Raw genomic sequence first — 19,174 nt, 5'->3', positions numbered from 1 at the left:
TTACCTCAGTTGGCGCCCAACTCGGGCGGTATCAAGCAGCGACGGTCCAAGCCAGATGTTCGTGAGGAGCTTCGTGTGAAAATTCCAGAGGACGGCCAGCCACTTCAGCGACCCCTGTATGTCGACGTGGTTCCGAAGGTCTTTGCTGCGAGGTTCCCCGCGTCCCGACGGCTACAAAGGACTGCTGCCCTGACTATCGCCTTGTTTTGGACCCAGTGATCCTTGGTAGAGCGAAACGATAGACGAGTCTTCTAGCGACGTCACAGATCTTCAAATACTTCAGTTAAGTATAAGTGGAGCGTCTCCCAGTCCTTAGTTTGTCCTTAGTTTTTGGTATCCTTGAGATACGCTTTGATTTGGTACTTGCAAGCCCCAAAGCCGAAGGACTTGTGTATTCACGAGAAATATCGTAACAGATAATCCTTTGAAGTTTGAAGCTAGACTAGTGAGCAAAGATGCCTGGTTTTAGCAGACTTGGAAACTTGTTTTGTCTTGGTTATAGTAAGGACTCCCGATTAGAGGATTCCTGTCCGGTTCCTCCGATTGGAACTCCAACATATGAGCTCTATGTAAAGCACGGCGTAGGTCCTATCACATATAATGAAGTGTGGATAAAATACACCCGCAAGGATGGTGTTTTAAAATGGCCCCAATATGGTAGTTTCGACTCAGAAATATTAGATAACCTAGAGGTCAAATTATTCAAGAGAAAAGCCCGGCCGGCGATGTTTGACTCTTTCCGCTTATGGCGCAAAGAAGCCAAACAGAAAGAAATAAAATTAGCAAAAAGGAATAAAAGAGGTATGTCAATGGTGCAAGCTGCCGTTGCATACAGGGATAACGAGGAAGAGCAGGAAAACGAACAAATAATTAGGAGCAAGAAACTAGCAGTAGATAAATGCTACCCGATGTTACCAAATAAGGGACAAGGTCAAGAGGAGAGATCCGAGAAAGATCCATTAATGTCCCACTTATTAAGCTCACCTCCACCGTATGCGTTAGACGCTACTACAACGCCAAAGCATTTTACTATACCGCGCCCCGGCGCACGTAACCCAGCTCTTGCACGAACGCCAGCTCCTCTTCAGCTGGTTTCTACTTCTCCGGCGCAGCCTTCTCAAGGGCCGCCATCTTTGCTACATACTCCATCTACTTCTACGACTTTGCCTACAGCTCCAGCTATTGTCTATGATACTACGTCTGCTACTACTTCAACTTCCTCTGCTATTGCCTCTACTTCTTTGCCTCAGCCTGTTTTTTCCGAGGCACTTACTCCTCCGCAAGGTTCTCCTTCTATTAGACAAAGAGTGACAGGTACCGTCACTAGTCTATTTTCACCTTTCTTTGGGTCGCCTAAAACAAAACATAGACAGTCCCGTAGTCAACTGCCTGATTACGAGGAAAGAAAAGTGCTGAATGAACTAGCACGCCAATGGATTATGGATACTGTTAGATATGATGTTCAGTCTGTTATGGAAGTTTTCCGTCAATGGAATGCACCCACTCAGAGATACGTATTCGAAGAGATGTGTGTATATCTGGGCGAAGATTTGGAGACGAATGATCCCAAATACACAATGAACGAACTATGGCGTACACGCTTTAAGTTCCATGAAGGTATGATTACAGGCGCAGATGTTGAGAAAGCGATAGAGTTGTTGTTCTCTTATAGGAGTAAGGGAAACGTCTCTAGATCATTGTACCAAGACGACGTATCAGGTAGGAAAAGAGCGAGACAGTACCCCATGAGAGAGGTTCCTCCGGTTTGGAGGGAAGGTGATGCGAATGCGAATTCACCAATTCTGCCTCATTTCCAGCGTGTATGGGTACATGTCCCCTGGAAAAGATCCGAAGTCTTAGCACTCAAGCAGACACTGCCTGATCCTCGTAAAAACCCGACTGGGTATTATAAGGAGTTATCGCAAACTGCAAGCTCATGTATAATGAATTTAGCGGATATAGACATGTTGTTTGGGAACGTTGTTCCACATCCTTTATGGAGCAAAATCCGTCATACGAACCATGACCAAGAACTAGGTGACTCATGGGCGAACATTACCGCTATGGATGCTAGACAAATAGGTGGTTTTAAACCTGAGCCGTTAATAGCTGAACTTCCCGGTAGGATTATCGCGTACATGAAAACAATAATGCCTGAAGTACGCATAAACTGGGACAAGCTATCTGCGTGCAAGCAGAAGAAAGATGAGAATGTGTGACTTTTTCACAAGATTTGAGGAGACTTTCACCGATCATAGTGGTCAGGATATGGCTACCGAGGGTGGTCAAAGATTGTTTGTAGACAAATTCGTACACAATTTAATGCCTGAACTGTGTAATAAACTGAAAGATTCAGAGAGTGCTTGGGCTGTCTCTACGTCAGCGCAAATTTTAGCTACAGCCCAGTACTATGAAAATAGGCGCAAAGACGAGCTAGATAAATTCGCCAAAAAGACAAAAGATTTAAAAACTAAAGTTCTTCTCCAGCAAGCCTATCCGCCTCGTACGGCTAGTCAGCCCAATTATCAACCACAACAGCAGTATTCGAGAAACGCGCAAGGAAACTAGTTTTCCCATCAGCGTATTGCTTATGGCCCGAATCAATGTGCGTATTGCAAAGAAGAGGGTCACTTTAAAGGTAATTGTCCGGCTCTTGCGCGACGTTTGAGCGGTGCTTCAGGTGTAAGGGGAAGAGGTGTTCAACATGCCCCTAGAGGTAGGGGCCGTGGAAATTTCACCCAGAATACAACTTCTTTTCCGCCTCAGAATTCGATGAACAGCTTTGACCAACAGAATAATGAATCGTCTAGGTCAGCTCAGTACTATGCTGACGACTATTACACCGAACACGAAAATGAGGGTAACGATTGCTAGGACAGCCATGGACAAAGAGAGGGAGTTGTTTCAGTTCCAGTAGATCAGAATGGACCTTATGTCAAGGTAATTACCTCAGGAGTGTCAGAGCCATTTCTGCTGGATACTGGTGCTACAAAAAGTTCTATCATGCACTCGAAACTTCCTGGCGCACCTTTGTCTGGCGAAATGAATTTTTCAGTAGGTTTCTCTGGCGCCCCTGTTAGAAACCCGATCTCTAGTCCTATATCTCTTTCTATTGGCCCATGCGAATTAGAAGCACCCCTCATTCTTACAACAGGTTGCGGTGAAAATTTGTTAGGTTTGGATTTGCTAAAAAGGTTATATGCGACTTTGTACTGTTCCCCCTTGGGAGTACAACTTACTTTAGGTAAGAAAGTCATTTCTCCAATGTATTTGTCAAAGGACAATATTCCGACTGAATTGTTATCACTTCCTGATATACTTTGGGCTAATGGCTCTAATGATGTAGGTCGTTTGGAGATAGCACCGTATGTCATAACATTGAAAGCCAACGTTAGGTTGCCACGTATTCCCCAATACAAAATATCTAGCGAATGTAAAAAGGCGTTATTGATGATTGTTTATGACTTGATTGATAAAGACGTCATCGAAGAAACAACAGGAAATGTTTGTAACAGTCCAGTTCTGCCCGTCTTAAAGCGTACTGATCCTTTACAACCGCCTGTGTATAGGTTCGTCATAGACCTCAGAGAAGTGATCAAGATAGTTATTCCACAGTTTCCAGTTGTCCCCGACATTACTGCTTTATTGACGATGGTTCCAGCTTCAGCAGCTTGGTTCTCGGTGATTGACCTGAAGAACGCTTTCTTCAGCATCCCGATTGCTGAAGAGAGTAGAGATATTTTTGGATTCAATTTAGGAGGACGAAGCTTCCGCTTCAAGTGCGCTCCTCAAGGCTACTGCGAAAGCCCATCAATATTCAGTCAGGCCCTGAAAACACAACTAGACACGATTATTCTACCGAATGGCTCAACTCTGATTCAGTACGTAGACGATCTGCTGATCGCTGCAGACACTGAAGAGATTTGCAAGAAAGCTACGTTATCATTATTACGTAACTTATGTGACATGAAGCACAAAGTCTCTCTCTCCAAACTACAATTTTGCCGACAAGAAGTTACCTACATAGGTCACATCTTGTCGAAGGAGACTGACACCAGAAAGAATACAGGCAATTGCAGAACTGAGTGCCCCAAGGACACAGAGAGATGTTCGGGCCTTCTTGGGCATTACATCGTACTGTAGACAATGGATACCGAATTTCTCACTACTAGCTAAACCCTTGCTGGCACTACTCTGCAAAGACACGCCAAATCCTATGCCCTGGTCTGAAGACTGCCAAACGAGTTTCCACAAGTTGCGTGATGCATTATGTTCGGCTCCTGTGTTAGGAAACCCCAACTACAGTAAGCCTTTTACATTATATGTCCATGAGAAGGAAGGTTGTGCATTATCAGTTTTAACACAACATTTTGGGGACAAACAGCACCCATGCGCGTATTTTTCGGCAACTCTAGACCCTGTGGCTAAAGCCCTACCAAGTTGTCTGAGGGCCACCGCCGCAGCAGCTGTCTGCATTCGACAGTCTGCTGGATTAGTCATGAATAATACTCTGATCGTTATGGTCCCGCATGCAGTAGACATTTTACTAAACAGGACGAAGACACAACATCTTACTAGCGCTCGACTATCCAGTTACGAACTAACACTGCTAGCAAGTCACATCCACATAAAGAGGTGTGATACACTGAACCCCGCAACGTTATTACCCATTACGACAGAAACAGACAAGATTGATAACCATGACTGCTGTTTTAGGACTGAAGAAGAGACAAAAGGGAGAGTAGACTTACAGGACACTCCCCTTCCTGAATGCAACGATACTTTATGGGTTGATGGTTCATGTTTCAAGCTGCCGAATGGTGATACGACTGCAGCATATGCCGTAACGACATTACACACCATTATAGAGACCGCGCGCATTTCCCATAATTCTGCACAAGCTGCAGAGCTAATTACGCTTACCAGAGCATGTGTTTTAGCGAAAGGAAAGCGAGTGAATGTGTACACTGACAGCCAATACGCCTTTGGTGTGGCTCACAGTTTTGGGAGATTGTGGCGTGAACGTGGGTTTCTTACGTCACATGGTGCAAAGATACAACATGGTCAGTTAGTTAATGAGCTCCTCGAGTCACTGACCTTGCCACTACAAGTTGCAATTGTGAAATGCAGTGCACACAAAAAGATTAAAGATGATGTTGGCTGCGGGAATGCATTTGCAAACGAGGTTGCGAAAGAGACTGCAAGGAACACGATGAGTCGGATGTATGTTGTAGGTCCCGCAAGATGGATTACGGATGTAGGAATGTGTGAGGACACCATTGAAAGCGTGAAATCTATACAAGCCGAGGCAACTGAGAAAGAGGTGAATGAATGGAGAGAAAGTAAAGGTAGACTAGACGCGAATGGTTGTTGGGTCGAACTGTCAGAACACCAGCGATGGCTATTACCTAACGCATATGTACTTGCAGTAGTAACCATGGCTCATGGAGTTGCGCACATTAGTTCGAGAGGAATCTGTAAAGTATTGGCCCCAGTATGGCAAAATGGTAATATCCCGAAATATGCAGAGAATGTGGTCAGAAACTGTATGGTGTGTTTGAAGTACAATCCCGGTAGGGGAACCCCAACTCCAGCTGGTCATTTTGCGCCTCCAACGTATCCGTTCGAGGTTTTGCAGCTTGATTTCATTCACATGGAGAGATGCAACAATCTGAAGTATGTGCTCGTGGTTGTTTGCGCTTTCTCCAAGTGGGTGGAAGCGTACCCCCTTGAGGACAATACTGCCTTGTCAACTGCCAAAGCCCTTGTCAAAGAGTTCTTCCCGAGATTCGGCATGCCTAGAATCGTCTGGAGTGATAATGGAAGTGAATTCGTAGGACGCGTGATGAAGAGAGTGTGTGAGTGTTTAGGCATACAACAAAAGTTTCACTCTGCGAATCACCCCCAATCAGCTGGATTAGTAGAGTGCTACAATGGCACTTTAAAGCTTAAATTAGCCAAGATCCAAGCCTGTACAGGTCTTAAATGGCCTGACGCCTTGCCCCTAGCACTCTTGTCAACCAGAATGACCGTCCACTCCAGGTTAGGACTTGGTCCTCATGAGATAGTGTTTGGCCGCCCAGCCAACGTCTGGGGCGTGCCAAGGCCAAAGAAACTCAGCGAAATAGAGCACCCCGTACTGCTTGACTATTTGTGCGAATTAACAACTAAATTGCGTGTTTTACACCAACAGGTTCACAGTTCCTCTCCGCCAGCCTCTGACGATCCAGGTCACTCCATCAAACCCGGCACGTGGGTCTTAGTGCGGAATTTCCAGCGCACAAACAACGGACAGCCGAGGTGGACCGGACCGTACCTGGTACTTCTTTCCACGAGATCAGCTGTTCGGGTGGAAGGCAAAAAGAACTGGGTGCACGGGACCCATTGTAAACGGGTCCCTCTGCCCCTTCCATACGACCGGTGGGTCAACGAAGGAATTGCCGACTCCGAGACAGAATCCATACCTCGCTTCATCCCTTTCAGCGATGCACGTTTAAAAGAAACTGGTACCGAAAAGGAGAGTGATCATATTTTACAAGGACTTGTGCCACCGTCAATGCAGTTGGACACTTCAGAACCTAAGACATTGTTTGAAGACCACACCGTACCTGGGAAACAACAACATAATCTAAGGTCAAGACAAAGAGACTAATAAAAAGCAAACTAATGTGATTTCCCTTCCCCCAAGAACTATTTTTGATTTTTTCAGCTCTCTCACTCTCAGGAAACTTGCTCATTTTTGATTTTCGAACCGCCATCCGGTTCTGCTGCTAGGGTCGCGGTTGAAGTCTGGGGAGTGCAACGGGGGACGTTTAGGTCAACGGTTCTGGTTGGTCCAAGGGAGTTACCCCGGACTGAACAGAGCGCACTCCCTGGCAGAACCAACCTACCACCGCAGGCAGCAACTAGAGGATGGAGTTTCCTAGGGTAAAGAGACCTGCCAGACTCACAGACTTTGAAAGACAATTATGCCCGATACTGGCCAAAAGAAGTTTTTTGATAATATGTATTTTTATGTTGTGTAGCATAGCAATGTTCTTGACTGGTTATACCCTATTCGTCTTTCAAGTTTCCTTGTTCTCAAATGACACTCGGCCAACTCCTCCTCTCACTCTCTCCACACACTCCTTTCACCCTCTACCTGAACACGAGTCTGCCAGAAGACTCGAATTTGTAAATAACTCATTCATTCCACTTCTACACCAACACCAGTCCATAATGAACACATCGAACTGTTGGGTATGCGGACTCATGCCGCACACGACTGATAAGGGTATCCCATACTTCATCCTGCCTTTCAGTTATTATGGTTCTCTGTGGGCTTTCCAGACCATGTTCCTATTCGCCCTAGAACCGTACCCGACCCGTTCTACTGAGAGTGATTCCAGTAACAAGGCACTAGTATCAGGGATAAGAAATATGAGTAGAGAGTTCGACACCTATCTTACGATTCCCAAAGATGAACTCACTCCGTACACTCGTTGGAACGTAACTAAATATGGGGTTTACCTGAGTAAGAGCCAGACAGCAAAGAAATCCCGCCCAGTTTGGATAGTACCCAACCGAGGTCACTTATGTTTACAAGGTATCGGTAGGGATCCCAAAGCACAATTAGGAAAGAGTATATGCACGGTAACATATGTGTTTGCTTCCCGAACTTCCCCTATATTCTTAGCAGCCAAAGGCACGTATTTCGTCTGCCATGACCAAGCCTACACCTGGTTGCCCCCCTGACTTCTCAGGTACATGTTTTATCTCATTTCTGCTGCCTCCCACCTACACGGCCAGAGCAGATTACCATCGGACAAGGACAGCTAGAGGTGTCGTGAGTAAAGACGACACCGCGGGTCAGGAATTCGCTGATTTCGCAAAGGGTTTTCTGCCATTTTGGGGGCCTATGGTGAACAGCAGGAATATTCGCCAGTTATCGAGGATAGATGAATCCGCCGTGATTACAACGGCCGGAGCCCTTGGCAATTTGACGACCGAACTTCAGTCGGATCGACTTATGACCCTTCAGAACAGAGTTGCCCTAGATATCATATTCGCCGATCGTGGTGGTGTGTGTAGAGTGATCCAATCCAGTTATTGCATCCCTGATAACGCACCGACAGTGTACCAGGCCATCTCTAAGCTACACGAGATATCTGGTTCCCTTCACGTAGAAAAAGGGGACTGGTCCTTACTAGGGTGGTTCTGGGAACTGATTGCTACCTGGGGATGGAAAACACTGATCTTCGTTGGGATGATCTTAGCACTTCTGTTTATGTTCTGCCTGTGTGTACAGTGCGCTCCTGCACTATGTGGCCTCTGTGCTACCTCATGTGTACGGAAGCCTGTGTCAAGGGACGAACTGAGCAACAGAATGATGCTACAGCAGCATCTCCACGAATTCCTTCATACAGATTTAGACTCGGATTAACATGAATTATTGCCTTATATGAGGGCAAAAGGAGGGTCTGTGGTTCTGAAATTCTGGACCCTACTGTTGTCCCGGTATCGAGGTCCGATACCCGTGTCCCGAAACATCAACGTACCATGACGAATTTGGTGTCGACGAACCGATAATGATTAGGACATCATTTCTATGCATTTGCGTCATGATCAAGGCATGCTAACACCCTTGAATCGTAGTTTCCGTCCCGACCCCTCAGACTCCATTTTGTAAACGGTATCCATCTTGTGTCTTGCCCTCATGATAAGTCAAATAAAGGTCGAGCTTGATCTAAAAGGACACGTCCACCTTCCCTGACTCCCCCCTGACCTGTCCCAACTGACTCCCTTGCCTCCAGCCAAACCTGTTTGGGCAGCTCCTCGCCCAGTGGCCTAATACGATAGCATCAATGCATAACATGCCCCAAACCATTCACTACATCCAGATCATGTTTTCTACACACACGCCTGTCCGCGTTCCCTGTTTATGGCCAGTTTTATGACTAGGAGGTGCCTTCTTTTATTGGGGCTTCACCGATATCTGATGGGAGTTCCGGGCTTGGCTGGGTAATCTATCACGAATTGGACATCTAAAATACGGGCTTGCCTACATGACTTCGCTCTTTTGTATTATTGTAGAAATATGTGTATAGCCATATCATAAACTCAAGAATTCTTGCTTGCAGCTATTATTTTTGTATATAAGGAGAAGGCTGGTTCTGTAAAAACGAACAGTCTCCTGAGAACACATGACCCGTGTTTGTCGTGCTTCTAGGACACCGGTTACTTGGTAGCTGCCAATAAAACTTGATCTCTGACTGCAACTAGAAGACTCAGTGTTTCTGTGGTCCGAAACAAGGGAGAACTCAGAGGTCTTCGGGTGTTATCCCCTGGCACCAAACGGGTTCCTAAAAACCCGTTACCTCACCATAAGTTGGCAGGGTATGCTCAGACGCGAGTCCCTTGCTCACTTTGCCACTGGATTCAAGCAAGCCTGCCTGAAGACGGCTGAAATGCCAGAAGCCGGTCCTAGGAAGCTAGTTTCCGGTCCAGGGAAGGCATGGCTTGGCAGTTTGGGCTGGACTGTTCCCATGAGGCACTGGGTCAGACTGATTTGCATATGGCCATGTCTGAACTGGGGTGGCAGAGTGGGCTAAAGAACGGTGATGGATTAAACCCAGATCTGTTGACTGGGTGTGAGTGTTTGATTGGTTCAGATGCTCGGTCCATCACCACCCCCTTTTGTACCGCTTTGTTTGCCATAAGTTGGCAGGGTATGCTCAGACGTGAGTCCCTTGCTCACTTTGCCACTGGATTCAAGCAAGCCTGGCTATAGACTGCTGAAATGCTAGAAACCGGTCCTAGGAAGCTTGTTTACAGTCCAGGGAAGGCATGGCTTGGCAGTTCGGGCTGGACTGTTCCCATTAGGCACAGGTTCAGACTGATTTGCATATGGCCATGTCTGAACTGGGGTGGCAGAGTGGGCTAAAGAATGGTGATGGATTAAACCCAGATCTGTTGACTGGGTGCGAGTGTTTGATTGGTTCAGATGCTCCGTCCATAACCACCCCCTTTTGTACTGCTCTCTACCCTGGCCATCACCTCTGATGCCCCATCCTTTACCAGTCCGCTTGGGGCACACTTCAGTTTGGCCTTCTTATGGCCTGCCGATCAAAACTTCAATCTGATTCTTATGGCCCAATCCTCCGTCTCAAGGCCATGCTCAGAACATCGGATACTTTCGGCTATCTGCCGACTCCCTTCACCTATAGGGACAGCCAGCAATGCTGCACCTGAAGAATTAACAGCTAAAAGCACAAGTAACTCCGGCCGTCCATCCAGCACAGCACACTTAGACTTATCGTGCATTCAAATAAAGGGAAAAAAATGACCAATTCGATCTGGTAAGATGCAACAATTTTTGCAAAATATGCCAAAGAAGATAATTGAGATCAGACCAGAAAAGCAATAATCCAGGATTTAAATTCGGATTAATCTCCTCCAGCAGAGAAATCAATTTAGAAATGTCAACAAGCATCTAATGGGGACAACACTGGCCTCTGGCACCACCATGGTGCGAGAGAAGATCCCCCCTGAAGACTGGAAATTGAGGGGTACCTAGCCAACCCATAGAAGAAAATATATGGCAAGTATTGGAACCAGCAGCTAATGCACGTAAGCTCTGCTACAAAGCATACACCATTTACATAGCGGTTCATAGATGTTAGAAGGGTTTCTTTTACACAGCACGCTGGTGATTTATCGGATCCTCTCCACCAGTGACACTTTTTCAGCTCGCTTTCAGTTTTGTTAAAAACGCAATAAAAATAAAATACTTTGCTTGTCTGAATATACATGAAAAAAATGTTAAGTGGGCATATCAGGAATCTTCTGATATGGTGTGTTTTTTTCACAAACTACTAGAATGGGTAGTCAATTAAAGCATTCAATTGTAACAAGTAGTGAATACCAGGCTGAAGTTCTATCGATGGTGAGGTTATAAGCATACAGGACTAGACTAGTTTAGCTCTTTTGCAATCAGGTCCTCTTCAGGTCTCAAATTAACATGGCCTCGTCCTTGCTGTTGCCTGCTTCTCAAGGCAGCACCCTCTGTCCAGTTTGTCTTCCACCCCTCTTCTCTAGGAGCCCAATTCCAAAGGTGCCCTCATGGCCCAGCGTCCAAACTCCACACCTTCTCAAAACTTGGCTATATTCAATGGTCACCACCTCAACGCCTGTCTACACCTTTCAAAGCCCTTTAACACCTCTCAGCAACCACTATGGCACCCTACTGCAAGGGGCCCACACACGGTTCACAAGTACGGTGCACGCATTTTACACTGGTCTATACTCACAGGCTTCCAAGAACATAGAGGCCATCAGTATATTAAGCAGTGGAACACATGGTGAGATATGAATACTCATTTCCAAACAGATTTTTAAATGTATTCTCATAATTCATGTATCAGTGAGACACTGTCTGCATCCCCAAGCCTTGAATACAATCAAAACCTTCCAGCAGCGACCGCGAATTTAGGGGTGCACTTCAAGAAACTGAAGGTTTGTTCGCCACCAACACCTCATTTGAATAGGATACGCAGGAAAATAGGGGGAGCAACCACAAGAGTCAGTGGACACCTCTGTGCAAAAGCAGCAAAGCACTACATGGGCTTCCCACTACAAGAAAGAAAGACAAACGAGAGAAGAACTCACCAAAATGGACTCCCGCTCTTTACAGAAGAAGGGCCACATCCGCACCAGCGTTCCATCCACAGTGAGGGAAAGAAGAGAGGAAGCAAGTGAGATAAACACTCAATAGTAAATCAAAAGCAAGAAACTACAGGCTCAGAAGCCAGTTCCCAGGGCTGCTCTTCTCTATGCTTGGAGTTCCTGTCCCAATCCACTGGAGACAGGTAGCCCCGTGGAAAGCCCCCAGTTCTGGAGGTAGCATACGCCACATCAGCGTACCCATCCCCCGAGTTGGGTGTTCCAGGGAAGCGACAAGGCCTCCTCTTTTATGCCAATTTTCAGTAGGCCTGTTTTCCAGGATCATAGACAGTTTGAGCAGCAGGTGAATAAGTTTAGCAGATAATTTGATGGTTGTGAATGTGGTAGGAATTTACAGGAAAAACCTTGCATACAAAGGATTTCAATTTCCCAGAAATACTCCATCAAATGACCAAAGTGCTCCACCTCAAACTATGCAACCAGTGATGTGACCTACTGCAGCAGAGTCCCACCCGCTCCATGTGCAGTGTGATCTGTGCTCGCTTACCTCTCTGGTCCAGGCTGTGGTGATTCTTCTCATCCTTCACTGCCAGGTGGGCCTGGCTCCCGAGGGCCCCCAAAGCCAGCAGCCCTGCACTGCTACCCGTGAGTGGGGGCTGGAGGCCGGAGGGGTGCGGTGGAAGCTGCACCGGGTGGCCATGGGCGGCATGGGAGAGGTGCTGGGCCTGGAGCTGCTGCTGCTGTAAGAAGAGAGCACAGCGACTGAGAAACGCAGGGTCTGCTAAATGGACTAGTGGATGGTTGCACAGAGGAGGATGGGGACCATGGGCAAGGGGATACATTTGGATGGGGACAAAGGACAAGTGGACACTTTAGCCTCCACATTGGAGATTTTACAGTTCGAACCTCTTTTTTTCTGTTGCAAACTGGGACTATTAGAAAATGAAGTCAGTTGTACTAACATTTACATACTGCAAGTATCAATAGCTCATTACACCAGCAAACGGCGCACAGGGATGGTTTAGGGCATTACTATTCAAAACCACACGAGGTTTGCATCAGAAACCGTTCAAAAATAAAGTATGTCTATGTTTGATACTGGTTAGTAGGGAGCTGATCAGTCGGAGGAGCGACTAGGGCAGAGTGTGATAGAAAAAGTGGGTTATTTAGGGATTTCATTAAATTTGCCTTTTTCTATTAAAATGCAAATTTAGTGAATTCTTGTAAAGCACGTAACTAAATAACTACTGCCCACAGTCCATGCCCAGTGGGTTATCGCACTGAACCTCAATGAACGCAAGGCATGGCCGACAGCCATGCTGCGGGGCGGTGCTTGGCTAGGCAGGGCAGCAGCCCATAACCGGTGGACAGGACATGACCCAGAACCACCAATGTAATCAAAATGAAACATGAAAAAGGCCCCTCCCATACCAAGAAAAAACCCATCTTCAGGGTCATTATTAACGAAATCCTAAAAAGACAGATCTTTCCCAGTTATGGCGAGGTAGATACGCAGCCTCACATGCGATCAAAGATCACAAGAAGTATGACTTCACCAACAGCATCATCTGCAAGATCTCACACGCAGCATACTTTTTTTCTCCAAATCAATTAGCCATTATGGGAAGAAAAGCATTTTTATAATACAAGTTTCCATTTATTTTCTTTAAAAACATTTATTTGTGGACCCCTTTGCAGTAGCATTCGTTAATGTAATGCATTAAGATGCCTACCTGCTGGCAGCGGTGGCCTCATAGCTGCAGGTTATGTCTGTGTGACCATTATTATTTCATAGTGCAACTGCCGCAACTCTTTCCCCACACGACACATTAAACACACACATATATACATATATAGCTATACACACACATATATATATATATAGCTCTCATATATATGTGTGTACAGCTCTCATATATACTTGTGGCCCAATATAATGCTCTCTAAGTAGTTGCAAATTCTTAGCTTACTCTTAAGCTTTCTACAGAATTTCTAGGAGTAAGTCACATCTACTCATGGAAGAAAGTTTTGTATCTAAGGCACTAATTGCCGACAGGCTTATATCTGCAATTAATGTGTAGGGGTGCCATTACTTACTGATAGAATTGCAAATGACTTTCTTCTCTATATAAACTATATAAAATTAAGTTACTAAATGTGACTGCAGGCTTCGAATTCCATGCAATCACTATAAAGGCACCAAGGGTTTTATAAATAAAGAATCAAACACCCCTCAGACATTAACGCAAAATCAAAAAAACGCACACAAACGAAGCCAACACAAAAGTAAAACATCACAGGAAATGCATCTGCAACACAACATTCAAATAACGCCGCCACGTACCAAAAATCCACTATCCACAACAGACTGACTTAGATCAAGTGTGCCTATATTATTTAAACATCTATTGCAGTGCATACACTGAAGGGGAGCATGCAACACATGTCTATGGAGCCCTCGGGCTGTCAGAGTGCTCACACAGCCGAGGTTTCTCCATTACCCTTCTGGTTCAATAGACCTATACTGCGCTATTCATAAGAAGTCCACACATGGCGATCAACTCTTGCCATTCTTGGCCAGTTAAAAAGACATCTTTTCAGTATTGAGTGGGCAGCAGAGAACAAGCTAAACATTGTCACAGAATCTTTTAGGAGGAAATTGAGTGAAATCAGAGAGTTTAAGCGCACAACTTGGGATGTACTATTGAATTTTTTGGACATTCAAAAGTAAACCAATTCTAATCTGGACGAGCTAGGACATGCATGCACAAGAGCAGGGTGTCTGGGCACTGGCAAGGCAGTTAAGGACAATCACATGCCAACGCTCATTTCGAAAAGAGTTTTAGGAGCTCGGTCCTGCACACTGCGTCCCATCTAAGACCTTGTAGGGGCCGATGCACATGGACACGGCTGACAGTAATCTAGCCTGTCCATCCAGTGGTCGATTGTGGCAAGCACCTATAAAAGTGTCAATAGCAATAATGATAATAAAAATAATATAAAAATGTACATAGGTGATGAGGACAAGACAACAGAGACAGGCCTGAGGCATTTCCTATACAAGAAAAGGCAGCACACAAAGCAATTCAAACTGCAATGCATACCCATGATCTTTTTAGGTATGGCTTGGCAGCATATCTGTCTACAAGATATACTGTTACCAATTATTTAAAATATACATAGAATGGCCCTTAGCTTAACTCAGAGGAGCTTCATTCTCTCACCTCACTCTAAAGTGCTAATTAGGCCAGGATTCCTCCTTGCAGGCAGTGTTTCCATTGGAACGCACGAGTGACTAATTTACATCTGAAAACTACACTCAATCATCATGCTATTTGTGACATCCTGTTCTGTATCCCCTATATACATACATACAAACATACATACCACACAGAAAGCAACTTTAATGCTACTTTGTCCCCCATTTGTAATGCAAAGCATGTAAACAACATTGGTGAATTCCAGTGTTTATTGGTGCTAGCATATTAAAGCCAAATCTATTGCTTCACCTATGCTGGACTTTTTAATTTTTAAAATGGAGGGTGGCGATTGCAAATGTGACACTTCCTACTGAAAGCTCCCTGCACACGCTAGGTCATTGGCTTGCATAGTAGCAATACTGTGAAATGGTAACTCGCAAAATGGCGTTTGTGAAAACCTTTTGATTTTACTAAAATTAAAGGCGTAAAATGATATTTACTTATAGAGGCTTTCAGCCAGCCATATTCATCTAGTGGGTGGCTATAGGGTTCTTCACAATTTCCTACCGCTCGCTCCAGCCGCTGGATGACTTCGTTGTGACATTCTACCCGTTCACAAGGAGCACACCCACACACAAGCAGTTCCCTTGAGTGCCAAGGATTACTATGGCAGTGTGTGATTTGAGACTAAAAAAAGAATTTTCACTCTTCGCAACTTTTTTCTTTTTGACTGACGAGAGCCATGCAGCATACCCAACAATAAAGGTTTACAAAAAATGACAACAAGCACTGACAAAGCCAAAATGCTGGCAGCCAACACCAGAGCGATTGGATTTTCAAATGCTTGCTCTCCAATTGGAGCCACTGACAAGTGATGGGAAGATTATTTAATTTTAAATGTAGGTTTGGGCAATCGATCCAAATGATAAAGGCCTAGCATAATTTCATGTTTGGTACAAGAACTGTAGAATAGCGTTTCAGACTTCAATTTGCAATTAAAAATAATTATTATAAGTAAGCTTTTAATTGGGTTTTCCTGGCCAATATGTGGACTCCGACTTCATAAATTGACAAATTCAGACTTGATTTGATAACTGCTATTTGGGATCTGCATTCTGATAATGTGATCTCAGCCAGGAAAAGCAAATGGAATGAGCAGACCAAACAATTTGTGTTAGAAAAGAGGATAGACATGGTGGTTTGTAAATTACAGTGCAGAGAGTAATTACAGAAGCGCAACTCAAGCTTATGAATGTCGTCTGTGCATCAATCCAGTAATTATGTATGCTTTACGCACACAACAGTCATTATTGCATGGGCAGAAGTGATATCACATCAACTCCCCCTGCTATCACAGACTTATGGCAAAGTTTACATTCGTCAATCAATGTGTATAGTACCAAATGGAGGACGTATGGACAAGTGACTCCTCCAGATCTACTGTCTGGCTAGACAGCACGGTTGCCTGGAAGTCCTATTGTTACCAATTATTATAAGACAGACATAAGACTTGACTTTGAATCCATCCAGGAGCATTTCTTTCTCACTATGTGTTACATGCTACTGGTTGTGTTTTTCCATTTTCTAGAAACGGCTTCCAAATGGAATGCACGAGGGACTATTTTACATCTGAGAAGTATACTCACTGCACACTGTCACATTCAAATCTTTATCTCCTGTATGCACGATTGCTTGGTTACCTTTGCCATGATTGGCAAAATTAATAGGGATGCTTCAGTATGATAAATAGAAGGTGAGAAAGCAAGATATGTAAAAAGCATTTGAATGCCTAGGTTTACATTTGTTGGCTCATTAAATCAAGACTTATTGATTTTGCCAGTGCTTGCTGAAATAGGAAAACCTTTACTAGCTGCACCTGGTGCGAAGGTCGGAAAAAACCTTCAAAACGAATGTCTTAATTATTCAACTAAAAGTTAGGCTTTCCTTTCTCGAATTTAGGTTTGGTGGTTGTGCCATAAAACACTGGAAAGATTTATACGACACTGTATGGATCCAATGAAAGCAGACATTAGCACATACTAGCATTTATAAAGTCATTCATTAAGCAAACCGTGAAAAAGTAACTGAGTGGCCAACTTTGTTTGGATCCAAGATCCGCCCAACACAAGATTCCAACCTGCTTGGGCATTTGAAGCCATCAGTCTCTTCACTGTTGAGTAACCCTCACGATGACTGTGCATAAAGTGTACGCTCACGAGTGGGGGTGGTGATACTTTGGGACTACCTGATCATTGCTGTTGTGAAAGGTGCACGAGGTTTCCAAGTTGCTATTGACCAACATTTGCCAAAAATGAGATGTGCTTTGGTATCATAGCTACAACTTTCATATAATAAACACAAATTGTACTGTGGTTATGAGGCACATCTGGATGAAAGTGTACTTAAAAAAGACCATGACTGCACAGTATTTAGACGTGCCCATTACCTTCCCTTTATCAGCATTCTACTTGAAAAACAGATTGGTCACCTTGTGGTATTGGGAGTTGTTGTCATGCTGTCTTGTCTGTAGGATGTTACAGGAATAATCCATGAAAGCAGTGCAAAAATCTCCAACGTGATTAGTATAATCTCTATCAAATGGAACTCCAGCGCATGGGTGGTTTTACAGAAACTTTTTCAAACTCTCAAACCGAATAATTCCAGGAGTTTCTTTTTTTTTGGTTTTTTTAAGTCAAGGAGTAGAAAAATGTACCTTGCCTTGGGAGGTGACCTGTTTGTGAGCATCACTGCTGATGTCCTTCTGAAGCCCTATTCATTGCTGCTGGAGAACGTCCTCAGAACAAGACACCTTGTACCTGCTGCCTCTGCCCACAGGCCAGTGTCACAGACCTGATTATGTCCTTCCTTTTACTTTTAATGGGAGCGAGTGGGATGCAGAAATGTATTGAAAGTAAGGTCCTTTACTTCAAGTAGGGCTGAAATGGGCTTGGTTATAGGAACTTCAAGCACACCGCCGCTAACCCTGCAAAGCAAGTTTCCCACACCCTGGAATTCCGCCATGTTTCGTAATTTAGTGCTCAGACAATTAAGTTATGTGCTAGAGGCAGGAGTATGAGCATTAACAACATCCTGGGAATCATGTCTGACCCGCCACACCAGGTACGCCATGTGCACCTTCAATATCGGAGTACAAGTTACTCATTGTATTGGCTTTTGCACCACATGAAATTCTCCCCCTTCAAGACAAATGTGGCTTCAATCCGAATACAGGGAAAGGCCAGTGCTCCTTTGGGAAGCCTAATATTATTTCTGTAGTATTTGGAAGTACAGATGCCTGCCTTACTCTGCCCATGTGAAGCCCCACACAAACAAACCAATAAGATTCGCCATGACAGAGTGCTTCGTTGTTTATGCACTTCAAAGGTGTACATGCACAGAGCTGGCACTGGGGTTGGTGGCGTATGACAGCTTGGACTTACAGGCGTGTAGTATATAAAGTTTAAAACCTCTCCCACTGGGAAGGCGGGCCTCTCAGAGCTAGTAAGAAGTCATTTAGCATCAACAAGGAGCTTTATTGAGACATCCTTATTCTGGTGTTTTTACTTTTTAACACAGTTTTGTAATTCATTAGTTAATTTTAATATTTTTATGATGCAACGTCATTTGCAATATTTTAGGTTTTTGTTGTTGTTTTTTTAACTTCAGCATAGGTGATTATCTTTGCCTTCGGTAATTCCATTAGCCAAGTCTTGACATCAAAGCATGTGCACCTACGGACAGAAAAGCACCATTAAAATACGCTGGCGAGTTGAGATAGAATGATATCAGAGGGCTGCCGTAAACTATCACTCAATTTCCTTAATAAACACATCAACCACAGCAGTGGGGCTAGTCTCTTGAAGCCAATAATGGTTAATATCAAGTTGTGTGAAAGGCATCTTCAGAAAAATATTTTTAACCACTTGGACACAAAAGGCTCTCTTTATGAAGCAAAACCACGAGGATGAGAACGGAGATGAAATGGGGTCAAGGGCAGAGCAATGCATCTGTAAAGGTGTGGGGCATTCACGCTGCAGTGTTCAGCTGGGCTCCAGTAAAAGTCAAATTGGATCCTAGGTTGGGCAAGATTGTACCCAGTTCATTGACAATTTCCTATCACGTGTTGTTGGCGGACGCACTGTTGGGTCAATGGACCGCTGGAGGTAGAATGCTTGGACCAACGGCTCATCAGGCAGAGGCCACGAACGTTGAATAAAGGACGGAGTTCCAAACCTAGGTGGGCACTTAATATTTGTAATGTACTCTGTGACGCTGCCAGATGGGCAAGTGAAGTATGAATACTTGATGAGTAG

General features: G+C 44.6%; 1 protein-coding gene across 8 annotated transcripts in view; it reads right to left on the bottom strand.

Annotated features, from left to right (window-relative positions):
• The window catches only part of TLE3 (TLE family member 3, transcriptional corepressor), a 103,403-nt gene that overhangs the window by 39,061 nt on the left and 45,168 nt on the right, over window positions 1-19,174 (bottom strand). For 2 of the 8 annotated variants that reach the window (XM_078682988.1, XM_078682991.1), the window contains exons 7-8: window positions 12,209-12,401; window positions 11,647-11,663 (exon numbers count right to left, since the gene is read on the bottom strand). In XM_078682988.1, coding sequence (XP_078539114.1) covers window positions 11,647-11,663; window positions 12,209-12,401 — 210 coding nt within the window. Of the gene's footprint in view, window positions 1-11,646; window positions 11,707-12,208; window positions 12,402-19,174 lie in introns of all 8 variants that reach the window. The other 6 variants (XM_078682985.1, XM_078682989.1, XM_078682990.1 and 3 more) reach the window with 4 other exon arrangements.

This window comes from Lissotriton helveticus, chromosome 3_1 (assembly GCF_964261635.1).
Source record: "Lissotriton helveticus chromosome 3_1, aLisHel1.1, whole genome shotgun sequence".
Taxonomy (NCBI): Eukaryota; Metazoa; Chordata; class Amphibia; order Caudata; family Salamandridae; genus Lissotriton; species Lissotriton helveticus.
This window is presented reverse-complemented; position numbering and strand designations above follow the sequence as displayed.